A 12,023-nucleotide genomic window follows, 5' to 3' on the forward strand; every position below is an offset into this window, starting at 1 on the left:
CTGTCACCTCTCCCTCCCTGCTGTGGTAGTTCTGTTTCCTCAGGTAGGAAGAAATACAAGGCCATTAAAGTCAGGGAAGAGACTTTAAAAGCTGTGGTTTCTCCTACCAACTTGGGAACATAGTAAATTCTTCCTGACTATTTACTGGAAGATTGATGATTGAGTTGGGAAGATCCAGACCACGTGCAGATCGTCTGTCCCAAATCAGAAGTCGATAAAGTGTTTTCATTTTCTTTAACCATTTTTAGCAAAGGTCCCGTCTCGACTTAAGGCTCGGTGGAAAGAGGGGTGTCGGGGGTCAGAGGGGCTGAAGGAGGTGGGAGGCAGTGTGGCTGGGACATTGTGGGATGCTGACCCCGGATGACCCAGGCAGCAGAGCCGCGGCTCCACACCCTCCTCCATTAAAGGCAGTGCAGCTGCCCTGGGAGCGCTGGGCAGAAACGAGGTCAGGCTCCGTCAGAGCCAGTGCGATCTGCAGGCAAGCTCAACTTGCTGGATTGACAGTAACTGTCGAGTCGTTACGTAAATTGCAGACACGAACCGACCTACCTGCTGGGAAGAGAAATTTGGGATAAACCGTGAACTTCAAAAAGTTTCTGCCTGGAAACTGAAGAGGTAACCATGGCAACCGGGAGGCAGGTTGAACTCGGAGAGGGCGCTTCATCCTGTGGTGGGAGATTTGTGCTCTCGGATTTGCCCGTCTGTGCACCGAGCATCAGTCCCTTTGTCTTTCTTTGTCGAGTGAAAAAGTACTAGCTCAGGAATGTGGAGCCCGGGCCCGGGTTCAGCTGTTTTCAGCTCCAGTGCACTTAACCATGGGCGCCTTAGGCAGGCTGTTCCGTTGTCTGCAGAATGGAAATGAAAAAGCTCCCCTGGCCCTATTCACGGGGATGCAGGAAGGACAGGAAGGCTTGAGGAGGTTTTCTGCTCAGTCACTATTATTGTCGTCACGTGGCCACATCCAGGCTGATTCCAACATGGTGCTACTGAGGGTAAGACGGGGGGGGGGGGCTCAATCTATCCTTAAACTCGCTTTTATCGCTTAAAGAAAAGCTGTCCCAGACACCACGCACATCCCCATTTGGCAGCCGCATAACGAAAGCGTGCGCCGGACACGAGCGGCACCAGGTGAAACAACAACTCTCATCTCAGCCGACAAACCCCTCCAGCAGAAAGGCCGGCCGCTGGGCCGGGTGGGCTGCGTCACCGCGCGGACAAAGGGCTGTGCTGAGAAGCAAGCGCTCGGAAAGGCATCCTTCCATTGCCTGGTTGCTCCCTACCGCCCGCCCCCCGCCCTTGTCCATCTCCTTGCCCCACATCAATCCAGCCCTGGACTTGTGAGGAAGGAAGAACGGGAGCCAAGAACAGGAGGAAGAAAAGACAGGGCGAGATGGGGATGCAGGGGGGAAGCCAGCATCTAAGACGGCGCAGCCAGTGTGTGTGCTGCTGCCACACCTGCCCCTGTGCTCCACTCCCAGCCCACTAGCCCCGGGGATGCTGCGGGGACCACAGCTCAGGCTTTTCAGCGTGTGCATTCGGTTTTGACTAACTGGCTCATCTTCTGCAGGCCCTGGCGAAACAAGGGAATCTGCTTTGACACAGACCCCGTCCACTGTTCCGATTTGGACCTCTCGGCTCCAGCAGTGACTGTCTCACAGCCCTCCCTCCCCTTTCCCTCTTGGTTTCCCTCTCTTTCCCTGACCAGCTTTTCTGGGCCTTTTCACTCAGGTTCTCTCAGGTGGAACTTCTTCTCCTCGTTTCCTCTTTTCTGACCCTCTATTTCCAGGCCTTGCTAAGGAACAGCAACTCTTAAATGCCCCTCGAGAAATAAACACTTAAACTCCAAGAGTCACACAAAACTTGCTACTTTTCCTCATCGAGTAGCAACCCCTGTACCCCTACTCAGTAAACCCGAGAGCTAACGTCGACTGAGGGCTGGTTACATGCTGAGCCCTATCCTAAGCACCTTACAGGTGAGGCTGCCGGGGCTGTGGTGTGTTTCCCAGTTCATTTGGGGCCAGGTCCTCATCCTCAGGGTGCTGTCTGCTGGAGGCTCACAACGGTCTCTCTCAGGGGGAACTGCCTTGTTTAAGATTAGACTTACCATATGACCCAGTAATCCTGCTTCTGGGCATATATCCAGAAGGAACTCTACTTCAGAAAGACACTTGCACCCCCACTGTTCATAGCAGCACTATTTACAATAGCCAAGACATGGAAACAGCCTAAATGTCCACCGACAGATGACTGGATAAAGAAGAGGTGGTATATATTTATACAATGGAATACTATTCAGACATAAAAACCGACAACGTAACGCCATTTGCAGCAACATGGATGTTCCTGGAGAATGTCATTCTAAGTGAAATAAGCCAGAAAGAGAAAGAAAAATACCATATGAGATCGCTCATATGTGGAACCCCCCCCAAAAATACATACAAAACAGAAACAGACTCATAGACATAGAATACAAACTTGTGGTTGCCAAGGGGGCGGAGGGTGGGAAGGGACAGACTGGGGTTTCAAAATTTGTAGATACTGACAGGCATATGCAGAATAAATAGACAAGATTATACGGTATAGCACAGGGAAATATATACAAGATCTTGTGGTAGCTGACAGAGGAAAAAAAGTAATAATGAATATATGTATGTTCACGTATAATTGAAAAATTGTGCTCTCTACACTGGAATTTGACACAACATTATAAAATGACTATAACTCAATAAAAAATGTAAAAAAAAAAAGATTAGGCTGTCCAGTGAGTGGCTGATGTGGTGCACAAAGGCCCGCCCCTTTGCTTCACAGGGGGGACGGCTCAGAAGGCCGTGTTGCTCCAGGGCATTCCCTGGGACCAGTTATGGCATTTGTTTCCTCCCTCTGCCCAGCCCTCTTCCCTCCCACCCTCTTCGTTCCGAGAACGCTCCCCAGCAAGTCTCTGCCTCGGAGGAACTGAGTTTCCGGTTTCCTGGGGAACTCTTGAGAATTAAATTTACTTAGTCCTCATAACAACCTTATGCTTCTAACTTTATGAATTAATTGTATCATGTTTCCATCCTAGAGATGCGGAAATGGAGGCATGGAAAGGTTGAGAAGCTTGTCCAAGATCATCTTGGATACCTGTAAACGGTGGAGCTGAGATGTGAAACAGAGAAATTTCTCTAGATCGCGGGCGCACTTTTAACCTCATGTGCAGCCTCTTAATTCCAATCCCAAAGAGAAGGGAGGGGCAATGGGGAGGCTGTGATGCCTTTACGGGAAAGTGAGAGGGAGAGGCAGGGCATGTATTACCTTTATCTCACAGCTGAGGACACTTAACTAGCAACTGCTTAAAGGCAGGATCATCCACCGGTTATAGAGGTGTTAAGATTCTAATTTGGGGAGGGGCCGTGCAAAACGCATGGTAAATTTCATATCTAAATTCTGGCAAAACACTTACTGTGTGGCTTTGAGCAAATTATTAAACCCAAGTCTTAGTGGTAGATGTACATGGTACATCTTAGGAACAGATTCTGTAGTACATAGTAGATGCTCTGTAAAGCCATCTCCCCTCCCCGCCATTTGTCTGTTATTTCTAACTCTGATCTCGGGCAAGTCTCTTTAACTGTCTGACTCAGTGTCTTCGTCTATAAAACGCAGGTGAGGACGATAAAGGGCTTCCTTAGACCCGTGGCCATCTGGGTGGGAGCGCAGTAAAAGGAAGTTACCAGTATAACCATGATGCTGTCTTGGCCGGCTTGTTTGTACCCTGTGCTCGGGAGCTCCTGGCTCTGGCTCAGGCTCAGGCTTAGGCGGTGATCGACACAGCGAGTACCGCCCCGACCCACCAACCCCCACTCAAATCCCCCCGGCCCCGCTGAGTTGGCTTCCTGCTTTTACTCCGGGCCGACAGGTGTTTTCTTAATAAACTGGGTGTGCACGTCTCGTCTCCGTGTGGCTTCTCTGCCGCTTCCCGCTCCCCACGCCGCCGTCCGCCCGGAGGAGGGGGCAGCCCCGTGCGCACCCCCGCGGGGAGAAGGTTGCACGAGGGTAGGGGCGGTGCCTCCTGGGCGGGTCGCCCCGCCCCGTTGAGCTCCTGGGCCCCGCCTCCCCCTTCGCCCGCGCGCAGTACCGCTCTCCGATTGGTCGGCAGCGTTCAGCCCCGCCCCGCCCCTCCAACGCATTAAAAGCCGCTGGCTCTTCGCGTGCTGCTTGATAAACCCAATTCGCGTGAACAGGCACCGGCTACCGCCGCAGCTCTGCCTCCTCGCGCCCTGCAGTGCCCGCTGGAGCCCGCTGCCATCCTCTCCACGACGTGCTGCCCTGCGCCCGCAGCCATGTGCCGGACCCTGGCCGCCTTCCCCACCACCTGCCTGGAGAGGTAAGAGGAGCCTGTCCCCAGCTGCCTGGAGGAAGAAGTCCAAGTCCCACCACCCTTAGGGAGAGGAGCGGCAGGCTTGGGGACCGGGGTGGGCGGGAGAATGGGAAACTAGTGATTTGAGAGGCAGGGGTCAACTTGGTTCCACGTTCTCAGATGCCTCCCTTAGAGTCTTAGAGAAGGATGAGCCGCGAGAAGGGAGAAGGTGGAGCAGGGGGACCACTGCTTACTGTCATTCCCCATCCTCTGACAAGTGGCTATTGTACTCAGGTGACCTGCTGAAGACCTAGATCACGTTGGCATCACCAGGCAGAACTGAGTCTTCCCTGGTTTCTTAAGCGCTTAGTTTTATTCTAAAACACAGATATAGGGGCATGGCCTCCTCTGGCCCTGGGAAGGCAGAGATGTGTTTTTCAGGCCCCCCAGTGCGGGATGTGCCCACATCCCAGGGAGCTGCTCAAAAGCCCAGCTAGTGGCTGGGAAGAAAAACGTAAAGACAAAGGCGGAAATCAGCTTCCACACAATTCCAGAAATATTTGTGACAAGCCTAGAAAGTGCTGGCCTACCTTCTGCTAATGAACAGGCACAAAGATCTGGGTGACTAAAGTGGGAGTAGCCCACGTACGTTGTACTGTAGGCCCAGAAACTGTAAGACCCAGCAAGACGCAGCTCACACGCGACTTTCACTGTCTCTGAGTTCATGATACTGATGAGAGAAGCAATGTTTGGGCCCAGGGAACAGCCCAAGGAACCCAGGAACCCTCAAGGCTGGAATTTGGGTGGTGCCAGTCTGAGCCCTTCTGGGACCCCGTAAATCAATCTGTCCTGCCTGAGCAAATGGAGAATGCAAACATGCTCATGCTTTGTCTTCCAGAGCCAAAGAGTTCAAGACCCGGCTGGGGATCTTTCTTCACAAGTCGGAGCTGGGCTCCGATACCGGGAGTGTTGGCAGTAAACACAGCAAAGAGGGGTAAGTCCTGCCAACCAGCCGAAGGCTCTTAGAGAGGAGGGAGCCAGATTTAGGAAAAGAGGCCCGAGAAGGAAACTACAAGCAGAAATTAGGACGCGCCAGGTGAACCTTGGTGCCCCGTTCATAGAGACTGTCATGGAGGTTCTTGCTGGGCCTGCTGTAGCTGCCTGACTGGGTGAGTGGCTCCAGGCTTCTCAGTCCACCAACAAAGGAGTGGACCCAGGGCCTGAATGTCTAGTGACCAGACTCTGCCACCTGGAGATGTCACTGCACACGCAGCCAGGGCGAGGGCAGGGTCCAAGACCTCTGGAGGGTCTTAAATCAATGACTCTACTTCCATTAGCACGCACTTCACCTAGAAGCCCTTTTATAGCCATCATCAACTGTGCCCAGTGCTGTGCTAGGCTCTGCAGCTCTGGATAGACCGAATCTCTGATTTCCTGGAGGAAGTGTGCAAATCAAGCTCTGAGACTCAGGGGAATAGAAAGAATTTTGGACCGTCAAGACGATCTGAGATATGTACTGAGGGCCGAAAGGTCCCTGCTTTGGTTTCTGGTTAGTGAACTGTCCTCTGGAAAACACAACTATTTCCTTTAACCCCAACCAGGAGTTTGACGAATCAGCTCCAATAACCACCAAGCAAGCTTGTGTGAGTTACATAACTGTCGTCAGCGTTATGGCTAGGACTTGTGCTTATGCACTCATTTGTTGATGTTTTTAAAATTTAAAAGCCTTTTTTTTTTTTTTTAGCAGAAACTTCCCAGAAGACGTGCTGGCATGGAGAGAGTCATTTGACTTACTGCTGAGCAGTAGAAGTGAGTGGGACCCTGTTGTGTCTGTCTGTGGATGGCACGTGGGTACTCACGTGCGGTGGGGCCCGCCTGAGGGATGCTGAAAGCATGGGCAAAATAATAGTAGTAGTAATAATAATAATGATTCCTCTGGTGTGCCAGCCTCTATTCAGAACACAAAGGCAGGTCCTTGTTCGAGAAAATTACACCCTAAAAATAGAGCCATTAACTACAATTGCTGTCTTCTTTTATTCCGGGCTGGCTGTCCCCGCTGTCTGACCTGTCTCGTCCTCTCTCCCTGCCACCGCAGATGGAGTGGCCGCCTTCCATACCTTCCTGAAGACAGAGTTCAGCGAGGAGAACCTGGAGTTCTGGCTGGCCTGTGAGGAGTTCAAGAAGCTCCGGTCGGCCACCAAGCTGGCGTCCCGGGCGCACAGGATCTTTGAGGAGTTCATACGCTGTGAAGCCCCCAAAGAGGTCAGGGCTCTTTTGGGGATCCGCCAGACCTTGCCTGCTCCTTCCCCACTGAGAACTGGGGGTGGTGGGCGCAGCGGGGGAGGGGCTGAGTGTTGAAGCAGAGTGTCCTCATCTGGCACTGGAGACTGAAAAAGCCACCCCTGGGTGCTCTGGGTGCTGCTACCCTCAGACTCACTGATGGACCCAGAGAAGTTGGCAGGGGTTTTGCCTTCTGCCCACACCCACTTTTGTAAACTAAGGTCTTTTTAGAGGCTCAAAACACTTACACAACTGGGGAGACAGGTCGTCGCAGGGACCTGGGATAACCTGATTCTCCCCTGGCTGACCTGCCTGGGGTCCACCTTCCCGCAAACCTCCGCTGCCTCGAATAAAGGACACGGAGCCACCTTGTGGAGAGAGAGAGTAGTAAAGCCTAGCTTTTGGATCTTTTTTTGATTTTCCGAGCTCTTTTGTTTATTCTATAAAGATTTATTGAGTACCAGTTACATGCAAGGCACTGTTGTCAGTGAGGATATGGCAGGGAACAAACAGTGTCTACCCCGGTGGGAGAAGATGCCAATAACCAAGTAACTAAACATTGCTGGGGAGCGGTAGGGGCTGCGATGAAACAAAGCCGGATGTGAGAGGACGTATCAGGAGACAGGGTGGGAGGAGGTGAGGTTGTTCCGTTTCATACCAGGAAGCGAGGGGTGGGCTGTCCCACGAGGTGACATAACAAACAGAGACATGAAAAAGTTAAGGGAGGAAAGAACATTCTAACACAGGAAACAGAAAGTGCAAAGACCAGAGGGCACCTGCTGTGGTCACAGACCAGCATGTGGGCCCGTGTGGAGTGGGGAGCGAGCGGGAGGTGACGCCACACGGGTGGCAGATGGCCAGCTGTGGCCCAGGTAGTCCTGCGGGCTCCACACACACTTTGGCTTTTCCTCTCAGCGATGTGAGGAGACAACAGAGCTGCTGGCCAACTGGCTTGGGTTTTAAAAGGCTCACCCTGCTCCTGGGCAGAGAACTGACCCCGAGGGGCTAAGGGGAGAAGGGAGGGACCCGTTAGCAGGCGCTGGCACTAATCTGGGAGAGGGGTGATGGCGACCTGAACGGGGTTGTTACAGAGGAAGGGGTGAAAAGAGGCTGGATTTGTATGCATTCCTAACATAGCCTCAGTCGCTCAGAGAGACTGGAGGCAGGCACAGGATCGGAGGTGGCCACAGGCCCAGAGTTGAAAGGCCAGTGGATGGTCGACTCGGGAGACTCCAGGGAATTGGTTCAACTCCTTCCACTTCCCCCTCAGCCAGTCCTTCTAGGGCTGCTGGCCCCCTGGCCTCACCGGCCTCCCCCAACCCCGCTCACCCCCGCGCTTGTCTCCATCCCACAGGTGAACATAGACCATGAGACCAGGGAGCTAACCAGGACGAACCTTCAGGCCGCCACAGCCGCGTGCTTCGATGTGGCTCAGGGGAAGGCACGCGCCCTGATGGAGAAAGACTCGTATCCCCGCTTCCTGAAGTCACCCGCTTACAGGGACCTGGCTGCCCAAGCCTCGGCCGCCACCTCCTCTCCGTGCAGCCCAGCCGAGCCCTCGCACACCTGAGCCTCAGGGCCACGAGGAAGCCAGCCGAGCAGAGAGGTTGAGTCACCCAGCCCCGAGAGGGAGGCAGGTTCTGCAAAGCCAGAGAGGACAGTGAAGGGACATCTGGCGACATCCTCTCCTCCAGATACTACGGGACTGAATTCCATGCACGAGAGGGTCCCCCTACTTCTAGGACCTGTGGACGAGGGCTGAAGAGGAGGGTTGCATGGGGCTCTTGGGGGAAAGAACGGTGGCACAAGGATCACCACCGGCTCTGGCCGTTCTCAGCGGGGCAAGGAATCTTCCAGGGCGCTTTGGGAGACGTGTGGATAAAGGGAAACTCGAAAACGAGAGCGGGAAAGACGACCAGGTCAGCCGTTTCGCCTGTTGAACAGCTGACTCTGGTCACATCCTGTTTCTCTGATTCCCAGACCGTCCTGGTCCAGAGGGAGCCGTGGAGGTGGAGCCTTCCTGACTGGTCCTCCTCGCCTGCCTCTGGGCTGCCCTGGGGGCCCCTAGCCTGCACTTAACCCTCCCGCGCTCAGCCTTGCAGTCTTGTCAGGGCCAGAGAACCAATGCGATGCTTGCCCCAAATGGGGTTTTTAGCTCAAAAACTGGCCCTCAAGCCCCTTTCCAAATCAGCAGAGAACCCTGAAAAGAGGCCGCCTGGCTCTTGTGAAATGAATCTTGGTGCTCTTGGTGCCCTCTTGCCCGTGGCCCCGACCCTGTGTGTGCAGCAGGGCCCGCTGAGGGCCTCTTGCTGGGATGTGCCCTCTCTTCGCTCAAGCTGCGCTTGGACATGGGGCCCATCAGGAGAAAGGCCTGGGCCTCTTGGTGAGCGGCTAGTCCCGCTCTTATCCGGGCAGCACAGAGCCAGGGAGAAAGGGGTCCTAAGAAACAAATCTCTTGACAGTTCCAGAAAATCCCATTTAAATCAAGCCAACATGTATCTTTTTTTTTTTTTTCCGTTGGGTATGAGAACAGGGAAAAAAGAGATTCCCCAGGATGGAAGGGGAGCCTTGTGTTTCTTTCCTGTGGATGTGAGGTGCACTTATGGGGGTGCTGGGAGGAACGGGGCAGGGGCCTTGAGGGCCCTCGGACAGCCCATAGAAGCTGGGGAGAGAGGATGTGGGAAGAGCAGGCCTGGGGGAAATCAGAACCTGCTTGTCACCTCAAGGCATCACGGAACACGCATTCCATGCTGGGACTTGTGCACGGGCCTGGGCCGGGGAGGTGAATGAACCGGGCAGCCCCTCTTCGGCCCCAGGAAAATCAGCACTGCTCTCTCTGCACTATGAGCTCCTCCGGGAGCGAAGTGTTTTTCAGGTCTGACAGTGGTCACCGCACATGTTTTCTTGTTGTTTCTGTCCTTGTGTTTTGCTGTTATTTATTGTTTGAAACTTGAGTTTGCCTCGACTGGAGACTCTCAACAGTACCTGGCAGCCTGTCTGTCTCCCTCTCCACCAGACTCTACCTCTGAACTTGCTGGGAACCTCTCGGCACCTGTCAGGAACTCCCCACTGTTTAAATATTTATTTATTGTTGACAACTGGAGCTGGTTTCCTGGATATAAACGATGTACTCAGTCTCCCCTTTTTCCTGTCTCAGCATGTTATTTTATTGTGGAATAAAAGTAAAACCTAAATATGAGATCTTGTCTCCAAGGGCCTTGCAGTCGGGGGAAAAAAGGGGAAGGGAAATGCCGTGGGGAGTCTTGTGGAAGCTGTGGCTTCCGGAAATACGATGGGACGGATGGGTGTGCTTTCGAGCTATCGACTGAGACAGAAGTCAAGACCCGTGTTCACCTGGTAACTGGTTCTAATGGTGGCCACCATGACGCGTAACTTCCTGCAGCTGGTGACAGCCCAACTTGGGTCAAGCTGTGGTGTTGTGTTGATTGGACCTGGCTCAGCTGTCTTTTCAGAATCCACATCCTCTCTCCACCCAGCAGGAACCACTCCCAGGTCTGCCTGGAATGGAGCAAAGGGCAGTTCCCCCAGCCAAGTAGCCACACATTATCAGTTGGCGGGGAGTGGGGGGGGGACTTCTGTGCCATTTTCACCTTCGCCCATTTTCAGTTTGCAGTAGTATTCCTTCATGATGTCATATAAATTCAAAGAATTAGTATTATTTATAATGTCGTGGACATCTCTGAGCTGAGCCACGGGAAGCCGCTTTGCACGTGAGACTGCTCCGCCCCCGGGCAGAGGCTATGGGGGTTCGCCCTGGGCTTGAGAGAACCTGGGGGGGGACTTGCAAGGATCAAATCTGCTGTTCGTGGCCCATCACCTACGTATTCTCCTGTCTTATCCTACGAATCTGTTCTTTTTTTCTGATTGCCTCTATTTAAAAATTCTTCTCTATGCTGAATTATCAGTTTGTATACAGATCTAGACCTTACGTTGACTTTTATTTTTCTCTTGTTGTTAGTCTGAGTACAGTGACCAGACTTCAGGGACAGGGAGCAGAAAACCTCAGGAAGTCTCACTCTTAGCCCAGATCTCAGGGGCGATTCTGTGGGCGAGGCCAGAAGGGACTTGGAGTTGAAAGGCCTGGGAAGGAAGATGGGGACTAGCACCAAGGCGGGCTTCTGGTCTCCTCGAGTCCTTCTGGCAGCTCTGTAAGGTCGGTATGATTGCCCTCTGACCCAGATGAGGAAATTAAAGCTCCAGGGGGAGGAACACGCCCAGGGCGGCTGGCTTGAGAGAGTGGCGGAGATGGGATCAAACCCAGTTACACCGCGGGGGAGTCTAGTCTGTGAAGGATGGTCGAGAGATACGATGGATGAAGGAGGAAGAAAGGTGGTACCCAGGGAGGTGGGGCGGTGGCAAGCGTGTCTTCTCGTTACTTTCCTTCCATTTTTTGCCTCTTTTAACATATGCATTTAGTGCATTGAGTGCATCCTGTGTGCCTGACAGAAAACCAAAAGCAGCAGCTGTCCCATCAGCCGCGGCAGCCTTGTTTAATGGTGGGTAGGGATTCGGGATAAGTCTGGACAAGGGTATTTTCCGAAGCAGAACAGGTGCCGGTGGGAAAATATGGGTGTGATTGGCGAGTGATGGAGAAACGAACGGGGATGACGGACATCCGGTGACTGGGCGGGGGGGCTGGCAGGCTCCTCAGTCCAGCAAGACCACCCTCAAGGCCTGTTCCCCTCCCGCTAGCCCTTCCTCTCACATTCAGGGTGGTCTCGGAGCCGCGGTGTGGCCTGAAGGTGGTAGCACACATTAGAGATAAAGAAGAACGGCTCTTTGCTGACCTTGACATCGCCCAGGTGTCAGGCACAAACCAATACAGCACGGGTTCTGTATTGGTTCTCAGAGAGGTTAAGCGACTTCCTGAAAATCACACAACCAGCAAAAGGTCTCCAATACCTTTAAACTCACTGGCCCCTCCCCCTAGAGCACTTCCAGCCTTGACTTAGCAAGCAAAGTGCTCCTCGAGTGGGCTGTTCATGCCTCCAGGCCTCTGCTCCCTACTCCCTCACCTGCCCGCTGCAAACAACTCTCTCATGGTTCACAGATTCACCTCTGTTCAAGCCTTCTTGCTTTTGCATTCTGGATCGCCTCTCTGCTGTGTCCCCTCCTCTCATCACTGCTACCCACCACCTCCCTAATCAGCCGAGGGATGCATGTTTCAAAAGCCAGCTCCAGGGTCTTTCTGAGACACCTTCCCTGAGCCTGCGGGTCTGATTGCAGAAGCCTCTGCTTCACGCACCATGACGGCTGCTGCTCTCCAGGGTCAGAGAAGATGCCTACTTTCTGCCTCCCCTTCCCAGACGCAAACTCCTGGGATCAGGCACGACCCTCTCCAATTTTCTACACCCAAAGTCCAGCATATAATGTTCAGCAAATAGCTCTT

At 53.3% G+C, this 12,023-nt stretch overlaps 1 protein-coding gene across 2 annotated transcripts; it reads left to right on the plus strand.

Annotated features, from left to right (window-relative positions):
- Nucleotides 1-4,205: 4,205 nt before the first annotated feature.
- RGS16 (regulator of G protein signaling 16) lies at nucleotides 4,206-9,812 on the plus strand. 2 transcript variants are annotated; one of them, XM_015245709.3, is made up of 5 exons: nucleotides 4,206-4,360; nucleotides 5,232-5,327; nucleotides 6,078-6,142; nucleotides 6,429-6,595; nucleotides 7,968-9,812. In XM_015245709.3, exons 1-5 carry the CDS (start codon nucleotides 4,317-4,319, stop codon nucleotides 8,181-8,183), a joined length of 588 nt encoding a protein of 195 aa, XP_015101195.2. In that variant the 5' UTR covers nucleotides 4,206-4,316; the 3' UTR covers nucleotides 8,184-9,812. The 2 variants fall into 2 exon arrangements, with proteins under 2 accessions (XP_015101195.2, XP_006211845.2); XM_006211783.4 differs by having other exon boundaries at nucleotides 6,081-6,142.
- Nucleotides 9,813-12,023: the final 2,211 nt, after the last annotated feature.

Source organism: Vicugna pacos, chromosome 21, assembly GCF_048564905.1.
Source record: "Vicugna pacos chromosome 21, VicPac4, whole genome shotgun sequence".
Lineage (NCBI taxonomy): Eukaryota > Metazoa > Chordata > Mammalia > Artiodactyla > Camelidae > Vicugna > Vicugna pacos.

Bases quoted from the DNA above. Each gene is read 5' to 3' on its own strand.
- RGS16 (XM_015245709.3), top strand. From the start codon at position 4,317: ATGTGCCGGACCCTGGCCGCCTTCCCCACCACCTGCCTGGAGAG. The intron at 4,361-5,231 runs GTAAGAGGAGCC...TTTGTCTTCCAG, and splicing joins CCCACCACCTGCCTGGAGAG to AGCCAAAGAGTTCAAGACCC. The intron at 6,596-7,967 runs GTCAGGGCTCTT...TCCATCCCACAG, and splicing joins GCTGTGAAGCCCCCAAAGAG to GTGAACATAGACCATGAGAC.